This window comes from Sceloporus undulatus, chromosome 4 (assembly GCF_019175285.1).
Source record: "Sceloporus undulatus isolate JIND9_A2432 ecotype Alabama chromosome 4, SceUnd_v1.1, whole genome shotgun sequence".
In the NCBI taxonomy this organism is placed as follows: domain Eukaryota; kingdom Metazoa; phylum Chordata; class Lepidosauria; order Squamata; family Phrynosomatidae; genus Sceloporus; species Sceloporus undulatus.
Genome location: NC_056525.1, coordinates 109574366 through 109602035, shown reverse-complemented (window position 1 = coordinate 109602035; position 27670 = coordinate 109574366). Strand labels below are relative to the sequence as shown.

At 39.2% G+C, this 27670-nt stretch overlaps 1 protein-coding gene across 7 annotated transcripts in view; it reads right to left on the bottom strand.

Annotated features, from left to right (window-relative positions):
- Window positions 1-27670, bottom strand: part of ARHGAP29 (Rho GTPase activating protein 29) — a 117052-nt gene that overhangs the window by 52318 nt on the left and 37064 nt on the right. The window contains exons 1-3 of one of the 7 annotated variants that reach the window (XM_042462041.1): window positions 25759-25776; window positions 24093-24220; window positions 20916-21257 (exon numbers count right to left, since the gene is read on the bottom strand). In XM_042462041.1, coding sequence (XP_042317975.1) covers window positions 20916-21177 — 262 coding nt within the window. In that variant the 5' untranslated portion in view covers window positions 21178-21257; window positions 24093-24220; window positions 25759-25776. Of the gene's footprint in view, window positions 1-4926; window positions 5103-20915; window positions 21258-21961; window positions 22024-24092; window positions 24389-25758; window positions 25986-27670 lie in introns of those variants that run through there. The other 6 variants (XM_042462040.1, XM_042462044.1, XM_042462039.1 and 3 more) reach the window with 6 other exon arrangements.

The following is a 27670-nucleotide window of genomic DNA, read 5'->3' as shown; positions in this document are numbered from 1 at the left end:
TCTCTTAAAAATAAAACGGTGCTCAACCTGGTACAAATAAAACAAATGAGACTAAAAGGGGATTGAAGCCCACATTATCATGATAACCCCAGCATCTTTACTGACACCTTTAGAGAGTCTTGGGCCCCTTACAGACAGGCCAAAATAAAGCTGCTTCGGATCACTTTGGAGGTATGCTGTTTAAATGATGCATGCATACTAAGAGTCTGGAAGCCACACCAAAGCCATGATCCAATCCTAACGACTGGAGTGCAACTTTGGTACAGCTTCTGGATTCTTAAGACGCATGCATCATTTAAACAGCATACCTCCAAAGTGACCTGAAGCAACTTTGTTTTGGCCTGTCTGTATGGGGCCTTGGAGAACAGGAGAGACCCCAGCAGACCACAAGAATGAATACCATCACCATTTTCAAAAAAAGACAAAAAGAAGACCAAGAAACTACCAACCAGGCAGCTTGATTGTAATTATCAGGTAATTCAAAGACATAGCCATGTTAGTCTCAGAGGTCTTGCAGCACGTCTGAGACTAACTGAAAGACAGAAATTGGTAGCAAGAGCTCATGCTACAAACTTCTTTCATTTAATCTCTGAGGTGCTGCAAGATTCATTTGCACACTGAATACTAGGAGATGTTCTAGAACAATAACCAAACCACATCATCCTAGAAAACAGTTAAGATCCACTGGGTATTTTTCTGCTTCAGACATAGCAGTCCCAGATTTACAACCAGTTAATACAGTATATGCATCCATCTCTGATAACAAAGATACAATCTATTTTCCCCTCACCTATTTTTAAATATGTACTCTCAACAAGAGACTCTTTTTGTCAAGCAAATACTAACTCAGAGTAATAGTCTCAGTTCTTGATTTTGCCCATCTAAACACAAAATAATGTTCCATAATCAAGCTTGGCAGCTTCAATACAACTTCCTGCCAAATCAGTTTCAATTACATTATGTACAGCTGAGAAAGGCATTGTTGTGTCAGCTGGGTCTTCCTTTGTTAGACCCTGTTTATGAGGCCCAGATATTTAATGAGAAAATATGTTCCAATAATTTTAAAGGAATTGGTTATGCAATTAATCAGATGTATAAATTACTTAATCTGATTTATCAGTAACACAAAAAGTCACTATAATTTATCATCCAATATTTACAACTACTCCACTATTTGCAATTTATAATATAAAGATGGTCTTTGATCACTATTCCAGTTTATTGTGAAGACTAATATTACGTATTTTTTGAGTTTCAGCTCCATGGAAAAGATATTCAAATATTACTTTTTCACACTTGAGTGAGTTCTGCATGCTTTACTGCAGGGACAATTGCCAATAGCAATAAGCAGTTACAAAAAGTAGAAGGAAATTGCAAATCACAAAGGAATACCTGACATCCAAAAGAGGAATAAAAGGACATCTCTACAACAGTTTCTTATGTCACAAAACTGAGCTTCCAGTGGCCTTTCTATGCAAGGGATGAATTTGCTCCAGACTTGCTCCAGAAATACTATGTCATCAACCATTTCCAGGCCATTAAAATTTCATTACTGATCTTTTTTTGGTAAAACTACAGTAAGTTACTTTCTCCTTATGTCTTCTAATGGGGGCAGGTAGCTAATGCCTGCTGCAGGGATTATAGCTTAGTTGTGCATTTTTTGCTTAACAAAACTCCTAGTTTAATCCCCAGCATCTCCAGGCTGGGTTGGGAAAGCACTCTGCCTGAAATCCTGAACAACTGTTGGCTGTCCCTAGAAGGACCAATGATTTGAGTGAGGAGAGTGATGTTAAAACAGGTTTTAAAAGGTTAGAGTTTGAGTTAGACTGGGGTGGGACTGAGAAAAGGGAGTCTGAGTTGAATGATTCCTAAAGACCAAGTCACTTTAAGAGGCGTAAGGGAGAGGGTGTGTGATGTTTTACATGTAATAAATAATCTGCTCTATTATGTTTAACTTCTATAAATGTAGACCTATGTTTTTATACACGTAAATTTGTGGCCACTAGAAATGCTATCTGTCTGAGAGCTTGGACTCAGACAATGTATATGTGGTGGCAGCATTGAATATAGCAGAGTGGCATCCGCTGATGACAAAAGTAGCATAAATCCTCATAGGTACCTTGAAGGCATTTAGATGGTCCCCAAAGTTTGTGTCACTCAGATGGGGATCAAGGAAAGAACTCACTCTTGGTAACTGCAATGAGGACTGTGGAAATCATCACAACTGGTGGATTAAAGGGTATAAACCCCACATTTGGCCACATTTGGTACGACTGCCTAGGGGGCATTGCCCAAGTGTCAGTCACACAGTTTGTGCGATAAGCATTGGAAAGCCCCACATCTGGTGACAAAAGCAGTGGAATAAAGGGTGGAACTTCCATATAAAGGGTGGAAATCCCACATTTGGTGGCAACTGTGGGAGTGCACAAGGAGGAACCTCAAGTTAAAATCCTCTCTTACTATAATTCATAGAAGTTTATGCCACTTTTTAAAGGGTTTTAAGCTGTCATTGTCCTTTAGTTGTTTCTGCTGCAACAGAAAATGGCTACTTCTCTGCAATGTTTTTACACATTACTCATACATTCTATGGCAGTGTGGGCAATAGTCGGGGCTGGAATAATGTACTGGCCCCTTATATGACCTTGGAAAATCACACCTCTCAGCTCTGATTTTAAAAATATATATATATTAAAAAGCTATATAACTCAAAAAGCCCCACCCCCAGCTCTCTAGAGAGTATGGAGGCAATTTTGCCATATACTCTACAAGCTTTTTTAAAACAAGAAACTAAAACTAATTCTTATCTAGATAGCTCTTATCTAAAACAGCAGAGAGATCTGGTTAAAAAAACATGATAAAAATGTGGTGGTGGGGGGGGGGGAATTTTTATTTTATTTTTTAAAAAATCAAAACATTTAAAATATATACATATAGGTGCCTTTGGAAGCCTCAAAAATGGCATTGAGGAAAGGCATGGGTGAGATGTAGACAGCAAGCTGCACTTTGTTCACCTTTGTTCTACACCAGGAAGGGTTCTGTATGAGAGATCTGCTATTTTTGGAACAGAGCCCATCATGGACTCAATGGCTCTAGCTATTTCAATGAAATTTCATTGCCTAGAGATTTCCACTTAGACTGTGTCCTCTCCAGCATGAATGGTGTTTATCTTGTTAAATGACAAGATGCTAACAGTGACTGATTCACTATGTCCATGCCTCAGCTGGGTAGACAAATCCAGTCTCTGTCTTCTAGAACCTCAAGAACCTTAGACAATCTGACCTTGCACCACTGAGTGCTTCTGTGCAAGGCTACAGCTTGTGAAGCTGAGTACGCCCCTCCATATATTGCCCCACCACAAAGGCAGAAAGGACTATTTCTACTGGATTCTGGCATTACTCCTTATATCAACATAATTTTAGTGTTCAGAATAATTTGGCCAAGTCTACTACAATAGAAAGACAGCCTATTAAGCCACGTGCCTCCATTTTAAACAGAATTCAGGTGATATACATATACATGACCCTCTAATATACTGAGGAACTTCTCCATTGTACTATTTTTGCCCATTCTTAGTCATTATATAGTATTGACGTTATCAGACAAGGGAAACTGGAAGTATAACCCAATGGCAATCTGAACGAAATCATGGGGTTTAACGCTATCGCATGATAACTACCACGCAATTTCGGGCAATGGGAAGTCAGTCCAAATACAATCATGGGGTTTCACGTTATTGCGTGAGAGGTGATCACACACAATTTCAGGCAATAGCGAGCTATTTTCGGGCAATGGGAAGTCAGTTTGAACACAATTCGAATTCACGTAAATTCGTTGAACTGGCAAATTCACATGAATGCATTCTGACCCCACTTTCTTTTCATTCGAAATTAAGAGAAATTCCTCCTGTGTGATAAACTCCTATGTGAACATTCTGCCTCTCAGCTTTCCAGTATGCCAGTACAGTAACATGAAACAAAATGTGATCATAACTGAACTCAGGAATAGGATGATTAAAAGCGTTTACTGCACAGGTCACTCTGAAGTTCCTGTTGAGCAATCAAACTTATATCCAGGTGGACATTTCCAAAATCAGGAAATCAAGAGGAAACAGGAGAAAAATGATCATGATCATTTGCAACACAATACTTTTAGAAATATACCTTGTTCAAGTTCTTTGGAATTCAACTCATTACTTGTCTCTCTTAACCTTTTCTCTAGGCACCACACCCCCAATTCCCTAAGTGGTTCCTCACAAAATTGCCACTACAGACCATACAGCATCACTGTAATCTTTTTCAACCTTCCTAACTTCCAATCATTTTTCATAACATAGTGCCTATATAACAGCCCTCTCAGTAGGATCTCACAGGGATGCGTGCAATAGTGTAACACTACTTCCCAAAACTGTTTCCAGACATCAGAAATTATGTTCTCACTAACCTGATCTAAAAATGGGATTTTTACATATAGTCTTGTTGCAAGCTTTAAATTTTTCAAACAAAAAAACCACCCTGTGATGTACAGTAGTTTATTATTCCATCATCATGTGGCAACTTAAATCATACACAAGACTGTGTGATTGTCACGTTGAAGCCAGCAATTACTGAGGGTCAAAGTATGCGGAAAGAAGCTACAATTTTGGTTCATAGTGATTTCTATGCCCTCATCCAGAGAATCGTCAGAGGAGCAACTAACTCATTAGAATCATTATATCTAAATCTAAAAAGTGGAACTTATGATTCCTCTCTCGTAATTCAGCCTTGTTGAACTGCAATCTGTTTTTGATGTATACCTTTGCCAATGTACCATTATCACAGTGGACTGATATGAGAAGAATAGATATGAAATTTGCTTCTATAAACACATACTGGCCAAGAGAATGGAATATAAGTTCCACAAGCAGAAATACTCTATGGCTCCCCTTACCATCTCTAGGACACATTTTTTGCTGCTACAGCCTTCACTCCAGTCCATTTAGTGGCTGTTGGAAAGTGGAGAATCCAACAAGCATTTGGTTATGTCCCCACAGCCTGATGACATGATCTGCTGAGATGCGCTGGATCCTCCTGACAATGGCATCATTCTCTTCAAGGGAGAGAATTCTAACCACCAAAATGAATAAAAGATGACAAATGTAAGCTGGATGTACACTTTTATAAATCATTAAAAGAAAGCCAGTCATGGTATAGTTCACTGGATTCTTTTTCTTTGAGAATTTAAATGAACACTTCATTTTTAATTCAGAGCTTAAGTTGAGTGCAAAGTTGTCATGTTCAATATATTAAAAAATGTCCAGAAGGCAGTTCTGTTAGTCTGCTGCAGCAAAAACAAGAGAATCTTTTGGCACCATAAAAACTATTATACTTCACATAACCTTTGTTGGGCATGGGCTGCATTCCCCCCAAAAGTCAGTATATTCAAAGTCTCAGTATATCGAATATCATATCCCCCTACAAAGAAAGAAAAATCTAAATTTTTGAAGTTAGAAATTAGTATGTAAAGAAATCAGACTGCTGAGTCTAGGTCCTTGGAAAACTTAGGCAACTCATATTTCAACATAACACCAGCACTGGAGCAAATAAAAGCCAAGAGGAGATACTTATACATTAAGTACAAACTGCATAAAAGTATTCAGGGTGGTTTTGTATTTGAACTATGAAACTCCTCAATGAGCATCGCAGACTAAGCAAAAACGATCAAACAATGAACTGTGTTGCTGCTGTCTGACATATAAATCTGCAACTACTGGAAAAAATCCAAGTTTAACTCATCCCACGCTATTTTCCCAATGGAGACAAAGTGCACTGTACTAAATGTCCAGTTGAAATTTAGTGAGTACATAATTTAAAACATACATGGCTAGTCAAAAGCCACCTGCACTCTTCCTGTATGTTTTTTTAAAGAAGGAATGGACATAAACTGGCTTATTTAAAATTGATAAATATGGATAGTTTAAGAAGATGCATGAAGAGTCTCAAAAACATCAGCCACTGGTTGCATATTACTAAAAACACTGATAGTCCTAAAAAAGAAAAGAATCCTAACCAAAACCAACAACTAAGTGGAGGGAGAAAGAGACTGCATTTCTCATTTGAATTAGGAGAAAAAACATACAGGAAAATTGACATTTATAGATTTAGTTGTAATACCAACAGCATGATACTTTGGCACAATACCAACTAATGAATATCTTTAGAAGATATGCTGTATATACTCATCTATAAGTCAAAAACTTTATGCCCCAAAACTGACCCAGAATCCTGGGTGGAGCTATAAACATGTCAATAAAGTAAGAAAGGTCCTGAAAGAAGCTCTACCCCAATTCTCCCTACTTCTGTATCTCCTACTTAACCAGGAAGAGAGAGTGTAAGTGTCCCTTTGTTTTGCCCAAGGACTGCAAAAGAGGCATTGGTTTTGCAAGGAGGGAGACCACCAGTGAATCTTTATTTCAGCCCACAGGCCATATGCAAGGAGGGAGTGTGCATGCAGAGGTGGGTGCTTCGCTGATGCCTTTGCTTTGTCTTTTATGTCCTTTCTTACATGCCTCTAAATTCTTCCTTCAACTTACCCATGGGTCATATCAAAATCCAATGTTTTGGCTCCAAAACCTTCTCTTGACTTATACATGAGGTCGACTTGTACACGAGTATATATGATAACTTGACTTAGAAAGTCCAAAGTGCTTTGCAGTCCTAATGTCAAAGGCTGTCACATGTATAGGAAGCCAAGACACAGCACAATACATTTTTATATTAAAATGCCATAACTTTATCCATATAGTGTTGACCTGGCACAAGACTTGGATTCAGTTATTGACTGCTTCATGCCACAATGCAGGCCTGCAAATTTACTTCCCTGGTAAGTCAGGAGATGATACTTATTATTACTTGGCTACTAAGTAATACATGGAATTCAGGAGAAATGCAACAGTTCAGAAAAAGCAGCAGCACCTGTCTTAACTAGACCTTTAACTGGCTCTCCAAGAGCAGAAAGAACCTAGGCCCTGAAAACATATTCATAAAGTATACAATGACCAATCCACAGATACATGGCATGTAAACAGATTTAACAATGAATTCTCTATGATTCTATAAGCAAGGCTCAGAATGTTTCTATAGGGTTTCTTGGTGTTTTGTTTTTTTTAAAAAAATGTGAATGTGTTTTTTATTCTTCTAAAACAGAAAATATGATCCTTTCTACACACCATTTTCAAGTATCTTCTTAGTTCCTTGCTCAATATCTGATGCGGTCATGAGTTCACCACAATTCTGTGCCACAACATAGTTATGAGCCACAGGCTAGTTCAGTACAAACTATGCTCCACCCCGCTGCTGTTCTATATCCCTGAATGACTGAAACAGAAATGAACCACTACAGGAGCAACAACAACAACAAAAAAGGATCACAAATTGCAGCCCAATAATTAATGTTTAGTCAGCTGGTTAGATTTAAATTATTTACATTTTTAAAAAAACACTTTCCCTAAAAATGCTGAGTTTTAAAGCTTCCTCTTCTCTTCAGGAGAGAATACTTCTAAGGCAGTGCTTGCGACAAAACTTGGGATCATTTCTTCATAACATGTGAATTTATACAAATTAAGGAGTCATACAATTAAGCATTTTTCTCCTTTTGTAGACATATTTAAAGAACTCATTCGTTCATGTGTCCTGAAAAAGTAATTACTGTACAGAGAAACTATGAAGCACCAGATTTAGTAGAATTATAGAGCATTCTATCTTTATGCTGTTTGTTTTTCAGAGAAAAGCGTCCATGCTAATATATACAAAAGAAAGGTTTCAGAGGACTCAGAGAACCTGAGGATTGCAGAATTGCCACAAACCTCTCCCCCCAAAAAAACAACTTTCAGTGCATAGCTGAACACAGGTGATCATAAATGAATAATCCTTGCCACAGTCCAATGAAAACTGGGCGTATGTATTGGGCTTGGAAAGATTACTGTTAAAAAGAAAAAAGAAAACTGTCATGGAAGTGGAATGGAAGGAAGAGGTTGGAAGAGATACATAGATGGGGTGACCAGATGTCACAACCACAATGAGGACAAGGCACTGCAAAATGTCCAACTTTCAATCAAAATGTTGGACATTACAAAATAAAAGCTATAAAACACTAATATAAATATAAATAATCAAAATTTACAAAGATAAATTTAAAAAACCTTCCTGATGCCCCCCAATACCATTGCGCTCCCCACCTTCACATGCCCCCGAGATAGGCAGTTTATGTTATTATCACATACAATTCACAGCATTGCTTAAATTGCATCAATTTATTGTGCCTAGGTGTGTACCAGTGAACAGCTGGCCACATTTAATAATTTCAGCAAATGTGGTCACAAAATGGCACATCCATAGATGGGAAATGGCAAGGTTCACAATCAAAATTCCACACAGTCCCAAGAGCCAGAGAAAACAAGCAGGGCGGTCACTAGGTGTTAAGATGGAGGAAAAGGAGATGTTATATGTACGTAAAGGCTAGATGGCAGGCAAAAGTAGACATGATGAAAAAGCAAGTCAGATTCTGTAGAAGCGGCTTACTTGTAATGAGAGTGGCCAAGATGCAGAGGTTTGTGGAAATGCACAAACTACATGGTTCTTTGTGTGTCTACATGATCTTCTTTTCTACCATCAAAGTCTACTGCTGCACCATGACTCAGCTGTGAGCTTCCCCACACTTCCACTGCGCACCTCGGCCCATGCCTGAGGCAGCAGCCATGGCACTGCCAGATCTCCCCAGGACACATCACCACTGGCTCTGGAGCCCCTCCTGAGCAGGACGAGGAGGAAAGAGCAGAGAAGGAGCCCTCCCTCAAATGGTGCCTGGATCATCCTCCACCCCTGCCCTCCCTGTTTAGCAGCAAACATCTATCTAATAGAAACCTATATTACATGAGTATAGCATTAGCAAATTTTGCCTTCCTTTCCTCAGACATGGAACTGTGGGTCTCTGGAGCACTACCACAACACTACTTCCCAGGTATAGTTACACGTTTTAATGATGCAGTGACTTATGATCCTCCAAAACTGTATACAAAGCACATAAAACATGTAGAAAGCTATGTTTACCACTTGCAACCGGTTATTTTTAGTTTTCCTCTCGTAATTGAGGTTTTCAGGAAGGTAATTTATCAAATATCAGCAAGGCAGTCTTTGCAAATTCACATTAAAATGTACAAAGTAAATCTCAGCTGGCAGGGAAAGAGTTTGGGGGGAGCAGAATTGCTACAAAGCAGCTTTTCTTCTATCTATTTCAATTTGCTCCATGCCTCACTCCTTAAATGTTTTGTAGTATTTTATAAGTCTTGAGATTCCAGTCTCATCTAACCTAGATGCATTTTTGCAAGTTATCCAATATAAGCAATCATTCAGCCTCTGCTGCTGATTTTTAGTGTTTTATTGAAATAGTGGCATTACCAAGGAGTTATCACTGCGGGTTTGTTTATCTGTTAATGAACACTTCAGTCTTGTATTATTGATATGCATTTCAGGAATCCTAACTCAAGAGCAACACAATAACCCCTTTAACCCCTCCTCTCTGCATTGTGTCAACCTTTTGTTATGTATTCTGATTTAATTTGGCTTTTATGGATTCATTGCAATATTTAAAATTTTATACTGTTTTTAAGGGTTGGGGTGGGTTTGTATGGGTGGGTTATTGGGGGGCTATTGACTGTAACTTTGTATCTTTTGATAATATTGTACACCTCTATGATCTGCCAGGAATAGCGGTTTATAATTCATTCATTCATTCATTCAGGTTCAAAACTCTAAGGCGTCATTTACTTACAAATTACAAGTAGTTGGATATTTTACATTTTTTTTCTCAAACTGACTGCTCATTTGACTCATTAACTTAAAAGTGCCATCATATTAGGCACACTATTCCAGTTGTATCAGTGTTATGGACACTTAATGGTCTCTAACCATAATTTATCATATAACTTATCTACATTTCTGTAGCTTTGATTTTAGATAATTTTAACTGTTTTAAATTTTATTGTAATGTTTTTAAAATCTGTGAGCTGCCTTGGGTCCCTTCAGGAAGAAAAGTAGAGTATGTATGTATGTATGTATGTATAAATAAATAAATAAAATTTGTAGCTAAGAATATAGTGCACAATCCAGTCAATTATGGAAAACATTTTTAAAGTTCTGGGTTCTCCTGCCCAACCAAACAGACATAGCATAAGAATCCCTTAGGGTGAATAGGAAATCTGTGCCTACTTCCCACTTCCCCAAACCACACATCCCTCCATACACACTTGATTCTCATTATTGATTCCCAAGACTAAGAATAAACTTGTACCAAGCAGTGAGAAAGTGCTGCATGGGAATGTGAGATGAGTGTATAGATATTCAGCTGACTCTACTGCTGCATATTCATCCATGTGAAGCAGATCCTAGTGGAATGTTCCATACCTAATTACTAATCATAGACTGTGAGGCAAGTAAAAGGTATTCTTAGATCTCCTGTTAAAATTTCTGTGTTTTGCAGTAGACCCAAAAGAACTTCAAACTCTCAACGGTTTAACAACATCCTACCCCTATCCCAAGGTATACTGCTGAAATGAAGAAAACATGGTGTAATGAGGAACTGACTTTTGTTTGGGAAGGCTATGAGACTCATTATGTACTTACAAACAAATTCCTTGGATGATGATGATTTATTTATATAGCGCTGTAGATTTGCACAGCGCTGTAAATACAAACAATAAAACAGATACAAATAAACCTGCCCATCGTGTACAATCAAAGGAGGACTAGAATTCTTCAATTTTAAGTATGTCTTTCTACACCAGCCTCCAGTTGTGGGCTCTTTGTTCTGGTAAGAACAAAGCAGATCCTGCAAACCTGACACATGCCATCCTTGTCATAAGCACAGGTCCCTGAATTACTTTGTGCTCTGCAAAGGCTGCCTAATCCCAAAATGGCAGCGCACCAGCTCTCTTTCTTTCAAGGAATCTAAATATCTGTGTAGGCTTCCTGGTAGCCAGAAGAACTAGTGCCCATTCAGGATCACGAGTCTGCTTGAGAAGTACAGAACTTTTCTCCTGGCAAGCAGCATATCAATGTTCTCTAGAAGATGAGCAGTAGTAGATCCAAGTAACAAAACAGATGCATTGTGCCCTTGCTATTTTTGAATAGACCTCAAAGTATTGCCTGATATTTCTTTCAAGTATAGGAAAAAAACACCAACAATCTGCCTTACAGTGGAGGGTTTAAGCATTAAGCTGTTTTCTGGAAAAGCTGCCAAAATGCATAAAAACCGGTCGGTTACATTGCAGTAATCTGTAAAAGTCACAACAATCTGGCTTCTGCAATATCACTTAATTTTATGGCAGTTGTGGGTTTTTTTAGGATTGAAGAAAGTTTTGTTTACGTTCTATTATTTTCAATAGTACAGCTAAACAAACCCACAGGAATCAATGACAGATGTTCTTATATTGGATTCATTACAAAAAAAAGGAGGCACTTCCTTTTGTTGGGAGAGATGTTTTTGATTTTCTTTTGTCTTCCATTATTTTTCAAAATGTTGAACCACGTGTCCATCTGGCCCAGTATTATCAAAACTGACAGTTCTCCTGCGCTGGAAATGTAAGGGGATGAATTTAGAACTATGTGGATGCAACAGATGTGTTCCATTACTGAACCAAAGCCCTTACCTAATGAACAATGTTTATTTAATGGTTCTATTGGTTTAATGTTCTACCTTTTTAAAAAACAACTCTCTCAAACATTTAAGAAGAAATTAAATCGTAGTGAGCGAACATACCGCCAGAATGATATTCCATGAACTTCTTGAATTGTTTCATGTCCTATTCAGATTACAGGAAATTGTGGATTATTTACACTGGAATCAGTGCTAGCAATGATCGATGAATCTGCAGCAAACTTAGCTTAAATAGAAAATCTGCAACATTTTATTTTCATACTTGGTTCTGCTCATGATCATGTTCCAGAACATGCCTTTCTAAAACACTGGATTTTGTTCATGTGATAAGCAGTATAATAAATTACCTGCCCAAACTGCGTAAACTTTGCATTCACTTTACTTTTAGCATTCTGACCTATTGATTTTTCTATGTGCTTTCCCACTTTCAAGTAAGTAAGTGAAGCCCACCTATATAGAGACCACACAAAGCAAAGATTATAGGATTACAGAGTGCTAATAAAGAAGTGGACTTTGACTTTTGAACCTTTTCAGCTCAGAGGTGAACAAAAAAAAAATAATTGGTGACTGAAGCAGAAATGCAAAAGGTGAGAGAATAAATGAGGTCACTGAAAATTTGATGTAAGGATATCCCCCAAAAATTGCCACATGAGGGAAATAGCCCACCCTGCCTCATAATAAGGTTATCAACTAACAATTCCAGAGCCTGAATATAGTGATTTCTATTTAGAATACAGTACTACTGACTTTTACTAATCCATAAACACAATATTATATCTGGATCTTTAGCAGAACAAATACAAACTAAGTGGCATATGAGCCAGGGATAATTCAAGCTTGGTAAAATTTCTTCAGAAATTAGTAGTTTAACTTCTAGTCAAACTGCAAATGTGTGTAGCTATGTATAGGGGTAGTTCTTCCGCTTTTACAAATGGGGAAAATATTTAGCAAAACCAACATGCTATCCTGTTTACATGTATTGCACCAATAGCCAACAAGAAGTTCCCCATCTCAATCTGTGCATTGGTGAAAACACGATTGTCAGAGAAGCAACCATTAATGTATGTGAACCTCAAAGTAAAATTCTTCCCTTCTCTTAGGCACAAACCACATATTATAAGCCAGTGTGATTAACTAATATGATGACACTTCTGTAATTTCAAAAGCTACTTCACGAAGGAAAAATAAATGTTATGTAGCCCTTTCCTTTTCCCATGGCTCCTTTTCCCATGGAGTATATTCTTTATCTAAGAGTGAGAAGTCTACTTAAAGAGCCATTGAGCATAAAAGACTGGGGGAGGTTTCTCCAACTTCACAGCCATCAAGTACTTTTATATCGGGCAGGAGCACTGCAGTGAGAAGAGGTCCATCATACATCTTGTAACATTCAAAACCTAAATTTATGGCAGTGTGCGAGTTCTAACAGAAAGATTTACTTAACTGACCAGCTCATGTGATTTCAAGTCTTTTAACTTTGACAGAAGCACAATGGGATGAAAAGTGCCTCCTGCAGCACTAGTCTGAGAATGACTGCAACATTTTAACTGCTGAAAAGCTGTTCAGTGACTGGGACACTATTCACTGAAAAAAATCCTGCCTTGAGATGAAATCACGAAAATAGGACTTGCATGACTTATAGGACTTTTAAAGTGAGAAATGTCATATGAATTAAGGCAATGCATGGTTGTGACAGCATGGCTTTTGTATTTATACCTTTAATTATCTAAATTACTAAATCACCATATCAGAAATTTCTCCACTTAACATTACTTTAGCTCAGAGTGATCAAACTACATGTTTACACCCCAAGGCCATTTTATACCCCCAGTTGGGGTTGGTGGGGATTGCTTTGCTCCCAAATAGCTAACAGCACCACTAAATATTGGCAAGGGGCATATTTGGCCATTTCACAGTATTATGGAGTGTTTCAGGCCTAGAGATCTTTTTTCGAAACAGGAAGTGACTAGAGACGGAAGTCCATACATTTGCCAACTTCAGGTTAATTATACAAATCTAATCGGGACAAGTTAATCACCAGATCTGATTTCTTTCTCTCTGTAGAATAATGAAATGCTACTGAGTCATTCCTAAAAACTGAAACTTCTCTGAGGTGGCAGGGAGAGCCAGGAAGAATGTCTTGGGCACCCTACATTCAAATCCAATTCAAGCATAAGACCGTGGGCCAGTCAGCATAGTCTACCTCACAGATAAAAGTGCCTGAATGGAGATAGCGCGGACTTTCACACTGTTGAAGTGACAGAACAGCATACTTCTACTGACAATCATATTTATTTACTCTCTTGATAGATCAGCCTTCAGTGTATAAGCATACTATTAAAAAAGAGCATACAACACCATACATAAGAACAGAGGAAAAACAGTCATGCTATTGGATAGTAAAGCTCATTGGTTTATTTGGTTTTTGGTATTACTCTTCCTGAACATATAAAAAGGTGGGAGGGGGGGAAAGGATATTATCTTTTTAAAGTTGATAGTTCTGTGTTATGTTAGTTATTTAAAAACAGAGAAAGAATCACTATCTGCTGCCCTGTAAAACTGAAAACAGGCAGGAGCAATGAATGTGCTAATAAAATAAATACTTCTTTCAACAATAAAACTGTTTTGAAAACATTATGTCAACAAATGTTACAGTTGCTCTATAGGAGTTAATTTTGAACATTCCCATATGCTCAAGAAACATATCCCCACCAACTGTTGATCTTTGACACTATAGCAACAAGTGAACATTTCTTCTGAAGGAATGCCAAGTATGTGATGGGGGAGGGATATGGTCACAACTTTATAGACCTAACAAAAAAGTTAATTGGAACTACAGGCTATCAGCTGTGTTCCATGTATTTTGCCAGCAATGTTGATAGAATTCTGTTTTCAAATCTACTTGGTGACCAAGTGGAACCATTTCATATACTGTATTAACAAAAAATGAAATTTACAATGAAATGTATTGCTAAACATATTGAGACACAGAGACTGTATTCTAATGTCCAGCCTAAATACACAGATTTAAATTACAGAACAGAATTTTACATTTTAACTAAATGCACATGAACTTAAAGGTTAATCAGTTGTGGGATTTTCTGTGGCTGTCTCATGATCAATAAATGTTTGCTAGGTGTGAAATCTAACCATTGTTTCTAACACAGTGGTTCCCAACCTTTCTAATGTCGTGACCCTTTAATACAATTCCTCATGTTGTGGCGACCCCCCAACCATACAATTATTTTCATTGCTACATGTAAATATGTGTTTTCCAATGGTCTTAGGCGACCCCTGTGAAAGGGTCGTTCGACCCACAAAGGGGTCCCAACCCACAGTTCTAACACCACAGTAAGATTCCATATTCGTAATTCCTATGGGCTGTTCCACAATTACAGCTCTTATAGCTCTTCTCTATCCATGGCCTGGTGATGAGATCCATAGTATTCAGATAGGTATATACATTTTTGTAGTAAATCTTTATCCAATCACACTGTTGCTTCATACCACTTCAAGATACAGCTTGCTGCCATTTTGAATGAAGTACACTCTGCCTTCCCAACGTTGCTTCCTACTGGTCAGAATGCAGTGCTGACATACATACCTGCATGAGACAGGATGTATATGCACATGAATCAGATATAGAAAGAGTACATGAGCCTGTCTGATGAGTTTGGGAATGCTGACAGCAGGAGCAAGCAGATCGTAGCAAGGGCCTCTAGCCATCATCTCCAGACACACCCAACAATCATGCAACCCAGAGGACTACATTGGCTACCCCAACCTAGAAGGTATCAGTGGAGAGAAAGCATCAAGAAAAAGGTTGGAAACTGAAAAACACTTCACAGTTTTCACATGGATATAGAGTAGAGTTCAGGACACATATGCATGTGCTCCTTCAATTTAAGTATTCTGTAACCCAAACAACCACAGCCAGTGTGGTGTAGTGGTTTCAGCACCGAACTACAACTCTGGAGATTAGGGTTCAAAACCCCACTCAGCCATGGAAACCCACTGGATGGCCTTAGGTAAGTCACACTCTCTCAGCCTCAGAGGAAGGCAAAGTCAAGTCCTCACTGAAAAAATATTGCCATGCAAGTCCCATGACGGGTTTGCCTTATGGTCACCACAAGTTGAAAACAATCTGAATGCACACCACAGCCCAAGCAATATTACTAAAATAGTATAGTAGCCCCCCCAAAAAAATCCCTTGGATTACACTGCTATATAGGCTCAGTAACATGTACATTTCTGATAACATGATGTTTGCCTCATCATATCAATACTTCCAACACCACAGCTGTTAAGTTTCAATTTAAGTTTCTAAAACTGAAGTAACTTTTATAGTAATGGTGATGAAGGATCTTTGGCCTTCCAAAGGCTGGCTGGACTCAACTCTATTCAGCTTCTGTCAACATAGCCAATGGCCAAGGACAATGAAAGCTAGCTTCCAACATCTGGAAGGCCATAGCCTTCCCACTCCTGGTTAATGGTAATATCAAATCTAACACAGTGATTTACCCTTTTTTCTTTTTTAATGGAGAATGTTAATTTAACCAAAGAAACACATGCTACTGAGAACCATTTCTTAGTTAAACATGTTGGTCAGCAGATCAAGCCTCCTGGATTCACCATTCAACAAGATTAAACCATAGTAAAACTTCAGGAAGTTTACAAGCTGTTTATTTTAAGATTTTTAATCTGCTCCATTAGAAATCTGAGAGCATGCTGCACTGAATTCCATTTCAGTAAATTAAAAGTTCATTAAAAACCATTAAAGTTAACAGCTGAAACCATTAGAACTTTCTATCCCTGTCTTTTTATTTATGTAATTTATAGCCTGCCCTTCTCTCAGTGTGGGACCCAAAGTGGTTTATAACAAACATTAGAACAAAGTACAGTACATGCTTGCCTTACACGGGGATCCGTTCTGGACCCCCCCCCCCCCCCCACGCAAAGCAAATAGCATGCATGCTCGAGTCCCATTGGATATAATGGGGATTGTGCATGACACGTGGCTCAGTGCATGTGCCACGGGCGCATGCACCATTATTAGTCCTGTCGTGCAGCTTTCAGTGTAAGATGAAAGCTGCGTAAGAGGCGCCCACGTATGACATGGGCACACTGTACAGTTGGTCTTCCTTACCCATGGATTCTTTATCCATGAACTCAAGAATCCACAACTTGAAAATATTAAAAAATATACAAAAATTCTAAATAACAAAGCTTGATTTTCATATCTTATGTAAGGGACACCATTTTACTATCCATTGTACTTCATTGTATTGTATTTTACTATCCATTGCAAATCACTTGAGTATCCACGAATTTTGTTACCCACGGGGGTCCTGGACCCAAACCCTAGTGGTAACCAAGGCTCACTGTATAGCTAAAGACCTGATGGTAAAAAAAAGTTTTGGAAAAGTATATAAGCTACCCCACTAAAACATGAACATTTACAACAATATTAAAGCACTTTAATTATGAAAATAAACATAAATGTACAGCATACACAAAGCATTACAAGACCATTCTGAATTATTTGTAGCCTATTTTCCTGTGGAAGATAATTCCACAGCCTGAGAGTAACTACCAAGAAGACCCTCTCCTGCTTCTTGCCAGGTAGTCCTGTGACAATACAGTGGTGCCTCGGGTTACGAAAGTAATTCGTTCCGCGGCCGCTTTCGTAACCCGAAAAGCCTTCGTAAGCCGAATTGCCATAGGCGCTAATGGGGAAAAGCCGCGATTCCGTGCGAAAAAGCCGAAAAAAGCACCAAAAGTTTTTTCGTAACCCGAAAAAACATTCGTAACCCGGAACAATAATTCCCTATGGGATTTTTTCGTATCCCGAAAATTTCGTAACCTGGGTATTTCGTATCCCGAGGTACCACTGTACCATTAAAGATCCTCTGAGGATCTTAAAACTCATGCAGATTTACACAGGGAGATACACGCTTTCATATAGTCTGGACCCAAGCTATATAGGGCTTTTATAGGTAATAACAAGCACTCTGAACTGTGCTTGGAAATGAACGGGTTCTTCAACCACAAGTCTGTTGTTTGGTTCACTTATTAAAGCGTCTTCAAGTGAAACACACTGATCAGAGTATAAACTTGGATGTGTGGGAAACCAGTGTTTAAATCTTAACCATTAAGTTCATTAAGTGGCCTTTGGAGGTACCCTTTCTCGCTTTCTCTGCCCGAATTTGCATCATAACACTGTTAATAACAGTGTTCTAAGCTTCTTGAAATACCAACATAATGGATAAATTGCTGTTTGTCCTTTTTGCTACAGCTTCAAGTATTACTGATATTAATGAACTCACAAAAAAAAACCTTACATTCTACTAATCATATCTTTGTTTATCTTATAAATACTCGTTCCATTTTGTGATTAATTTCTGTTTCAATATTAGTAACCAGTGTTATTTTGACCTTACTATTTATGTTTTTATAGGCTTTTAAAATTTAAGCAGGCATAGTCAAAGAAGTGTTGCCCCAAAAAAAGCCCTTTAAGATCACATACAGGGCTTCATTTGACATCTCACGACAGCATGAATATCAAAGCTAAGGCTACATCACCTCCCTCAATTAATAAAACAATTAACCTCTGGGTTTCACTTTTTTTCACAGATCTCAGTTCAAAAATGCCATGTACACTCGTCCCTCCACCTTTGCAGATTTGACTTTTGCGGATTTGATTATTCACAGAATTTTATTAATATGTTCTTTCTAGGAATATCTTGGTCCTAGATGGAGAACACTCCACTAAGCATTTGCAGTTCCTCTAGCACAATTCTATAGTCAATGTCTGGCAGATGTTGATCACAGAGTTGCACTGGAGGAACTAGAGATTCCTAGAGAGGTGCTGTCTCAGGTAAAGACATGGTGTTTTTGTTATTTGCCGTTTTTCCACATTCACAGGGGTCCTGTGCTCCTAACCCCAGCAAATGTGGAGGAATGAGTGTATATTTTAAAGAACATGTACACAGTTCAAATGCAATTTGTGCAGATTTTAAAAATACAGCGAACAAACTTAAAGACAAAGCAAGCCTGAAAATTGACAAGCCTGAAAACAATTAACAACCTCAGAAGCCATCCATCCATCCCTGTTGCACCTTCTTCAATCAGACCATGCTACTTGGGACCAATGGGAATCATACTCCAAAAGTCTGAGAAGAGGAAACCTGTGGGAGGCTATATTAAAATAGAGTTTTGCATGATGAAAAGAAATAGCAAGTTTCAAACTCATGCCATGTTCCTGTGCTACAGCGATTGCAGAAACATTCACTTCCTATTTTGCTTAATCACAAACGAACTGTGATTAAAGTAACTGTGTCTTGTCTGAAACACTACAATTCAAAATCATAGTTTCGGATAGGCCACAGTCTGTAAATGCAGGTGATTTAACAAGCTGGGGTTAAAAAAGAACAGAAGTAACCATTTCTGAATTCTTCCTTGTAACCACACAAGAGGAAAGAAGAGCATATAATCCTAAAGTTCAATTAGAAAGGTTAAGACCCAGAGAGTATGGCTTTCCCAAGAGCACCCAGTGGGTCTCCATGGCTAAGCATGAGATTCGAATCCTGGTCTCCGGTGTCATAGTCCAATCCCATGATAGGTTTACCTTAGAGTTGCCATAAGTCAAGAACGACTTGAAGCACACAACAACAAAGAAACCTGAAACTCTCTCTGAAGGATTACGTTGATTTTGAAGAGAATACAATAATGAAGTAGCATTCTAAATATATAAAATGTGACATTTATTCTTCCCAAATCTTTTTTCACTTTAAATGTGAGGGCTGCACTTAACATTTAAACTATTTTTGCTTGTTTTAGCAATAGCAAGTACATTTCTATACCACTTATCAGCGCATTTAAGCACTCCCTAAGCAGTTTACAATGTATAAACTAATTACGGGACAGGAGTTTACTATTCTATGAAAAGGACTACAGATTTCTTCAAAAGAGCCTTTCCTAGGGGAAAATGGTGCTAATACTCCACTGGAAACAGATGTTTAGCAAAATTCTATTGAAGTTAACTTTTAACATTATTCATACTATTTTATGTCTCACACAAAAAAGCATGATCAACTTGCTCATAAAATGAGTAATAAAAGTAACTGGTGATAAATTTTAAATGTGTGTTTCAAAACCATAGATAAACCTTGCCAATGATCCAGTCTAATGTTTCAAAGAGCTGCAACAGGCCTCAGATTCATGTTTCTCTCTCTCTCTCTCTTTTCAGCATAGATACAGGTAGAGCTGAAGCTATTATGTCCCATTCAGATATAGCCACAGTTTATCAAGTCATCAAAACCTTAAATGTGTTTAGCCTAAACTATGGTTTGCAGAAACAAGTCAGTTTCACACATCACGATTTCCAGCTATTTCACCATGCATACTTAAGATTAATCTCAATTTGTTAGATTTGGACAGGACACAAAACAGCAATTAATGTAAAACAGAAACAAAAGCTTCCAAAATCCTGCTTACAGTTGCAATGGAAAAGTAAGGCTCAGATGTGTCTGATATCAGGGTTCACTATGACTGATTCTTAATACTAAACTATGTTCAGTTTAGTCGTTTCATACTAAGCTATGTTTAGTTAAGTACTTTAAGGATACTAAACTATGTTTAATACTATTTCCAACTATCCCAGGGCTGGGCATAATGCTAATCCATATGAATTTAGTTCAGATGTGAAAATGTTTCCCTGCTGCTCAACAAGAGATAATGTCACTTTCCCCATCATGAGAAAAACAAAATTCTATATAGTAAAAAACAAATCACTGCTAGTCACAACAAACAAATCTGATAACTCCAACTGATGGCAGTAAGTGGCAAAACAAAATCATGCTTTCAGAAGTTCAGTTCAACTGACAGTAATCCAAGTAACCAGTCAGAAATACGATTAAAGGAAAGAACTGTTTATGTATGAAAAACACTGTTGAGTTACAGATGTAATCTATTACAATCCTTTTCAAACATACCCCTTTTCTTATTTACTCAGGAAGTCCTAGCTGTTAGGTTTTAGCTCTGTGTAACTCCACCGCACAGAGGAAGTCAGTAAAGAACAAAAAAATCACCACTTCCTCTATACGTATGACACAAGAAAAAATTGCCACAGTTCCTACTAAGCATTTCTCGGCCCTTATTTTACTGAGTAAGGAATTTGCAACAAGTGTACGTTTCAAAGCAGAGGAGTTAGCAAGAAACAGCTGACACACCTTCAGAAAGAATGGCTTCTTTTAAATAAAGTAGAACATCTGCAAATTTTCTGACATCGTTCACCAACTGCATGATGTACTCTGGGTCCACAACAGTGCTGTCATAGCAGTCAGAGTTGGAGCTAATGCTGCTCAGTGAGCTGCTTTTGGTGCTGCGCCCCATCCCCCAGCTTCCTGAATTAGAGATGGTGAAGAAATTGGAGGTAGACAGTTTGGTTAATCCTAAACCACGCTTGTTGCCGCCACCGTTCTGTCGCAACATCCCAGCCACTGCAGAGCCTATAAAATTTCCACAGTTAACAGTCAGTGCTTCTTAGGGTCCATCTGCAAATCAAAAGAGTCCTGAGGAGAAAAAACAAAACAGGAGTCAGTGAAAAAAGAAAACAGATATGAAAGTATAAAATAGATTTTAAACATTATCTCTAAATGCTGGGTTTACTTTTTTTTATCTTAAAAGTATTTATTTAATGGAAGATCAGAACAGATCGCCTACACAAAACCCATTGAAGCTGTCACTAGAGTATCTTACAAAAATCTATTCCCTCATATGTTACCCCGATCAGTTACCCCTTGTCACACCATTTTTAATCTTTCTAACCAATGCACAAAGGTGCTTAATTTCAGGATAAATTTGTACTAAAATTTAAAGTGTGTATACATTTTTTAAAAAATAAAAATAAAAATCTACATCCTTATTAATGAAGCACACATTTTAAAACATTCAAGCACAAAACAAACTACTATCAGTGAAACACAATTTCCTTCTAAGGGTTATTTCATACATTATGCACCTGTTTACAACTAAGGCACACATTTCTTGTCAATTGGGTATAGGCTGCACAAGGTGCAGTTAGGGCACATGATCCCTTAACAGCCTGGAAAGTATTAATTCCAGATATACATATATACTCATCCATCCACGTTTTCTAGGTTTGGGGGCACAGGAGCCCCGCAAAAGTGGAAAACCTGCAAATAACAAAAACACCTTCTAGGAATCTCTAGGTCCTCTAGTGCAATCCCATGGTGAACATCTGCCAGACACTGACCTTAGAATTGCGCTGGAGGAGCAACAAATGCCTAGTGGAGTGTTCTGTCTAGGAATCACTAGGTCCTCCAGTGTGACTTTTGACCACAGAGTTGCGCTGGAGATATTCCTAGAGAGAACATATTAATAAAATCTGTGAGTAATCAAATCGGCAAAAGTCAAAGCTGCAACTGCAGAGGTATAAGTGTAGATTGATAAAACTCCTTTGTATATGAAGGAGGCACTCAGCCTGGGTTGTTGTGCACCTTCAAGTCATTTCCAAGTTATGCCAACCCCTAAGGTGAACCTATCATGGAGTTTTCTGGGCAGAATTCCTTCAGAGGAGGGTTGCTTTTGCCATCCTTCCTCTGAGGCTGAAAGAGGGTGACTTGTCCAAGGCCAAATGAATGAATGGTTTCCATGGCCCTGATCTCCAGTCAAAGTCCAGCACTCAAACCACTACAACACACTTGCTATCTACCAATTGATAAATAGAAAACTTGATCAAATTTATCATACTGTAATGTATCCATCCCCTGAAGTTTTATCAGTTAGGCAATACTCTTGATTGCTGTGTATCCTTTATTAACATTCTGGAGAAAAGGAGGCTGAAGAAGTCATTTGCATTAAGCCTGAATACTAAATCTTTTAGAGTTTGTCTCTGAACATGCGCCCAAAATCAAGAACAATCCAGATAATGGAATTCTTTCCACTCAGCATTTTAACGTAAAGACTTTAATCTTTGTCTAAAAGCAATATGAATAAAACTGCACACTGTGGAGTGCTCACAAGTATAAAAACAAGCAATATCAACAAGGAACCTGGTTCATTGAACCCCATGGTAAGAAGATCATCTTAGGTGATGTTTTCTTTAAACTGCATTATGCAAAACCTTTCTGAAACCTACCCAGATTCCAATTTTTATAGCAAGCAACCTGCAATCTTACCCTTCAACATGCAAGGGCTGGGAGCGAGACAAGCAAGACTTGCTAAACACAGAGGTGGTTTTGTATCCCCAAGCCTTGACAGGTTGCAGTCAGATCCCACTTATCTTGGCTTCTTCTCATGCATGTTAATACTCACTCTCACCCACAGAATTAAAGGTGACAACTTTCAATTTTGATATAAACTAACTTGTTCTAGTTGTGGGGTTGGAAAAAAAAAGCGTTCTAAAAGATTTACTAACATCCTTCCCATAAACACTGAGCAGAATTAATCTCAGGTGCTACTTGCAACCATGTGTTACACCATCTTTAAGAGATAAAAAGATGTTTTTATCAGTATATTATAGATTTCAAATGCACAAAGGCAAACTCTTGAATTCCTCCCATATACTTGTTCAGACAAGAACACAATCTGTAGGCAGGCAATCTCTATATGTTTCATAACAACAACAACAACATTCCCTTTAGAGAAAAATCCTTCCTTCTCCCCCAGAGGAACTGGACTCCCTCAGTAATACTGAACTGATTCTTTGCATGTTTGCTCAAAGTAGTAGAGTATATCTTGGCTTCAACAGTATCCCTCCATTACCCCACCTCTTATCAGATGCCTACAGGGTGAATGCCTAGCTCCCATAACTGTCTAAGAACTAGTCTATGAAAGCTTATGCTAAAACTTCTTTCCCACAGTGGTCGAATTCAAAGATATAGCCATGTTAGTCTGTAGAATCAGAACGTGGAGAGATCTTGTAGCACCTTTGAGACTGTTAGTCTCATTTGGAGACTGTTCATCCATTTTGAGACTTAGTCTCAAAGACGCTACAACCTCTCTCTACATACTTCTTTCCCACAGTTTATCACACCGAGGAGATTGGGAGTTTATCCCGTGAATATCCCAGAAAAATTGTGTGATTACGCGAAACCATTTCACACAATGTTGCACCAAACTCTCCACTAAAGCAGTCAACAAAGAAGCATCAACGCGCACCTTTTTACTTTCAGGATTTATTTTAACGCTGAAATCAGCCCCAGTGTGATAAAAAACCCCTGAAAAGGGTTGCAAGGTCCCTTCGCATCCTGGCATATTAGATAGGAGTTGTGCCTCCGAAGAACTCTACTCACAGAAGCATGCCAAGGGTTATATTTACCATAGATACGAGCAAACCAAGGAACATGCCTCTTTAAAAAGAAAAGGACACGAGTCTTCCTTACCAAGCCCCAAAGGTTATCCAGGAGAGCTGTCAGCAAGCCATGAAGTTCACTGATGAGTGACTTTTGGAGGCAACTCCCTCTCTCTGTGTCTCAGCCTCAGGCCATGGCAAACCCCCTCTGAACCAATGCTTTGCCCAGCAAAAGGGTGGCAGCAAGTTGGAAATGGAAGAAGGAAGGGGTCAGGCAGCAGAGGAAAGGGAGCACAGACGCCCACACCCAAAGAAATGTTGTTGACTGTGTGGAACAGGGAGGCAGAGGAGAGACCTCCAGGCTGACTGACTGACTGCGCCCCCGCCCCTTTCAGAGGCATGGCTGCTGCTGGCATTCCTGGCCAGGCGCGCTCCCGAGGAGGAGGAGGAGGCGCGCCCCCGAGAAAGGCAGCCCGGGGCCCCTGATGCAGAACTGCACGTCCTCCTCCTCCTTTCCTATAGAAACTCAATGGGAAGGAGACGTTGAGGCTGCAATGCAGAGCCAAGGAGGAAGGGAGGTCTAGGGATGCGTCCCACATTGCAGATAGAACCCAGTTTGGCACCACTTTGAAGAGCCAGGGCTCCATGCTATGGAATTCTGGGAAGGGTGGTTTGTCAGAATTCCATAGTATGGAGCCCTGGCACTTCAAAGTGGTGCCAAAGCTGGTTGTCCCCTGGCTCCCTGTCACTATGGACTACGACTCTGGGTTCGAATCCAGACTGGTAACCCACTGAATAGATTTCGAGCGAGTCACACTCTCTCAGCCTCAGAGAGCTCCAACACAGTGGCAGTGTTTTCATCGTGTGTGAAGACTAAAAACCGTTTCTGGGTCCAAAATGCCCCTGTGCCCCTGACAAAAGCCCTCTGGCCACGATAGGGTCGCCTTAAGTAGTAAAAGTCGAAGGCACACAATAACAACTATAGGTTGTAAACTCCGAGTAGCGCTTCTCTCTCCTCAAAAGGAAAGGCTGGCTACTTCCCAGCCACCTCGAAGTTTACTTCCCCCATGTGGGAGCCCAGAGGAGGAGAAGCAGCCATGGGGAGGGCGGTGTGGGGGGGGGGGGGGGTGGGGTGTGTGTTTTTATAGGGTTTTGTGGGGGTTTTATTGTTGTAAGCCGCCTCGATCTTATTGGAGAGGCGGGGTAGAAATATTTATAAATAAAAATAATATTTTATTATTATTATTATTATTATTATCTATTATCTATTATATACTATATATATATATATTAGTTATTTATTTATTATAAGCATTAGCTATTATAATTATATATATATATATATATACATATATACACACAATATTCTTTATTCTTTATATTATTTTTATAATGATTAAATATTATTTATTTTTATTATTTAATATAATTTATTATTGGTTATATATATTTATTAGATATTATTTATTATAAGTATTATTTATTATAATTATATATATATATACACACTATTATTTATTATTTTTAAATAATATTTATTTTTATTATTATTTATTATAGTTATTAGAATTATATATAATATTTATTATTATTATTATTATTATTATTATTAAGGTGTGTGTGTTTTGTGATTGACAGGCGCCGTCGTCGTGCCCTGGCCCTCCCTCCCCTCCTTCCCCAGCCTCCCCTCCCTCTCCCTCCCTGTCAGCCCCGCCCTCTCCTCCTCCTCCTCCTCATCTGAGTTCGATTGCGCTTACCTCAATGGCCGAGAGGATTCCAGGAATGTTTAAAAAAACCAAAACCACGGCAGGGGGGGGGGGGAATGGAGGGAGAACGGAACAGCCTCAGAGCCGGCGCGAGGACGGCAACGAACCCTCGCGCGCCAGGAGGAGCAGCAGCAGTAGCAGCAATAGCAGCGGCAACCGCCACATCCCCAATCTCTGCGCGCGACTACCCGCTCTCTCTCGCTCTCTCTCTCTACCTCTCAGACTCAAACACCACTGGAGTCACAGTGCTGCTCCAACCAACGCCGCACGCCCAGCCCACCCCCCCTCTTCTCCAAACGCCGCCTCCCATTGGACGGCTTCGTCCTCCCTGGGCGTGGTTTATGCTAATGAGGAGACCAGGTAGAGGCGGGGTAGGAGCGGGCAGATGCTGACTGAGGGAAGGTTCTGTGAGAGAAATGAAGATTATAATAAATGAAATTAGTTGGACCAAGGTGTCCTCCTTTTTCCCCCTTCTCCTCCTCCTCCAGGACATGTGTTCCATGTCTGCCCAGGAGGAGTTCCAAAATGTCCTCCATTCTGAGCATGACTAAAGCAGCATGAATTTCTATCAGGCGTGCTTATTATTGTTATTATTATTATTATTATTCAGATTGATTTATAAAGAGCTGTAGGTTTACACAGCACTGAACATACAATAAGATGAAATGACCCACCAGTGGCATACACTCTACAAAGAACAATGGAGGCTAATACGTATATTAAATTAGAAGCAATAAAATAACCCGGACTTTTAGGACGCATGCATCATTTACACAGCACACCTCCAAAGTGACCCAAAGCAGCTTTATTTTGGCCTGTCTGTAAGGGGCCCAAGACTCTCTAAAGATGCTGGGCCCTAAGTAATGGGCCATGCTTGTGCAGAAATTTGTGGTGCCTTGTCCTCCTTTGTGGTTAGGGACATCTGGTCACCCACTCCAGCTTTGTGCACCTTAGGTTGTGCTGAGTAAGTCTAGGGCTGGCATGGTATCTAGTACACACGCACCCTGTGTAATTGCCAAAGTCCCATCTGGCAACCTGTGGCTGTTTTTTTGGCCCTGTTGTAACAGTGACAGGAACCCACTGAGTGACCTGGGAGAGTCAAACACTCTCAGCCTCAGGGGATGGATGTGCCAAACCCCCTCGGAGGAAACTTGTCAAGAGAACCCTATAATAGGGTTGCCTTAGGGTTGCCGTAAGTCAAAAAATGACTTGGAGGCACAGAACAACAACAAACGCTGAACAGTCTTGTTACTGTTTTTGCAAGATGGTTTGTTTGTTGTTGTTGTGTTCCTTCAAGTTGTTTCTGAGTTATGGTGACCCTTTGGTGAACTGCTCATTGTTTTTTTCTTGGCAAGATTTGTTCAGAGGAAAGGGTTTGCCATTGCCTTTCTCTGAGGCTGAGGGAGTGTAACTTGCTTAAGGTCACCCAGTAGGTTTTATGGCTGAGCTGGGAATCAAATCCTGGTCTCCAGAGTAATAATTTAACCCTCAAACCAGTATGCCACACTGGCTCTCAGATGGTTTGGACAATGGGTCTTATAGCGAACACGCTTAAAAGACAAGTTGCAATGATTTCTTCGCTTCTTCCTCCAGCACAGTCTAAAAAACGTTTGCTGCACTTATGTGCCAGACTTTTTCAAAGGTAGCTGCTCTGATTATACCTCCTAAGATCCATAGGTATTTCCAGTGGTATCACAGGGGGAGCGCAGGGGTGTGTGGACTGCACAGGGTGACACCCCCAGAGGAGAGGTATACACCCCATAATTTGGCCAAATTATGCAACCTCCCAGATATTCAGATCTATGTGGATCTAAGATGTATCATATTTCTTACTTTCAATGGAGCTAAACTAGGGAAGAAAAGTAAGAGACTGGCCCCAGTGTTTTAAGCCCTGGGATTGCTA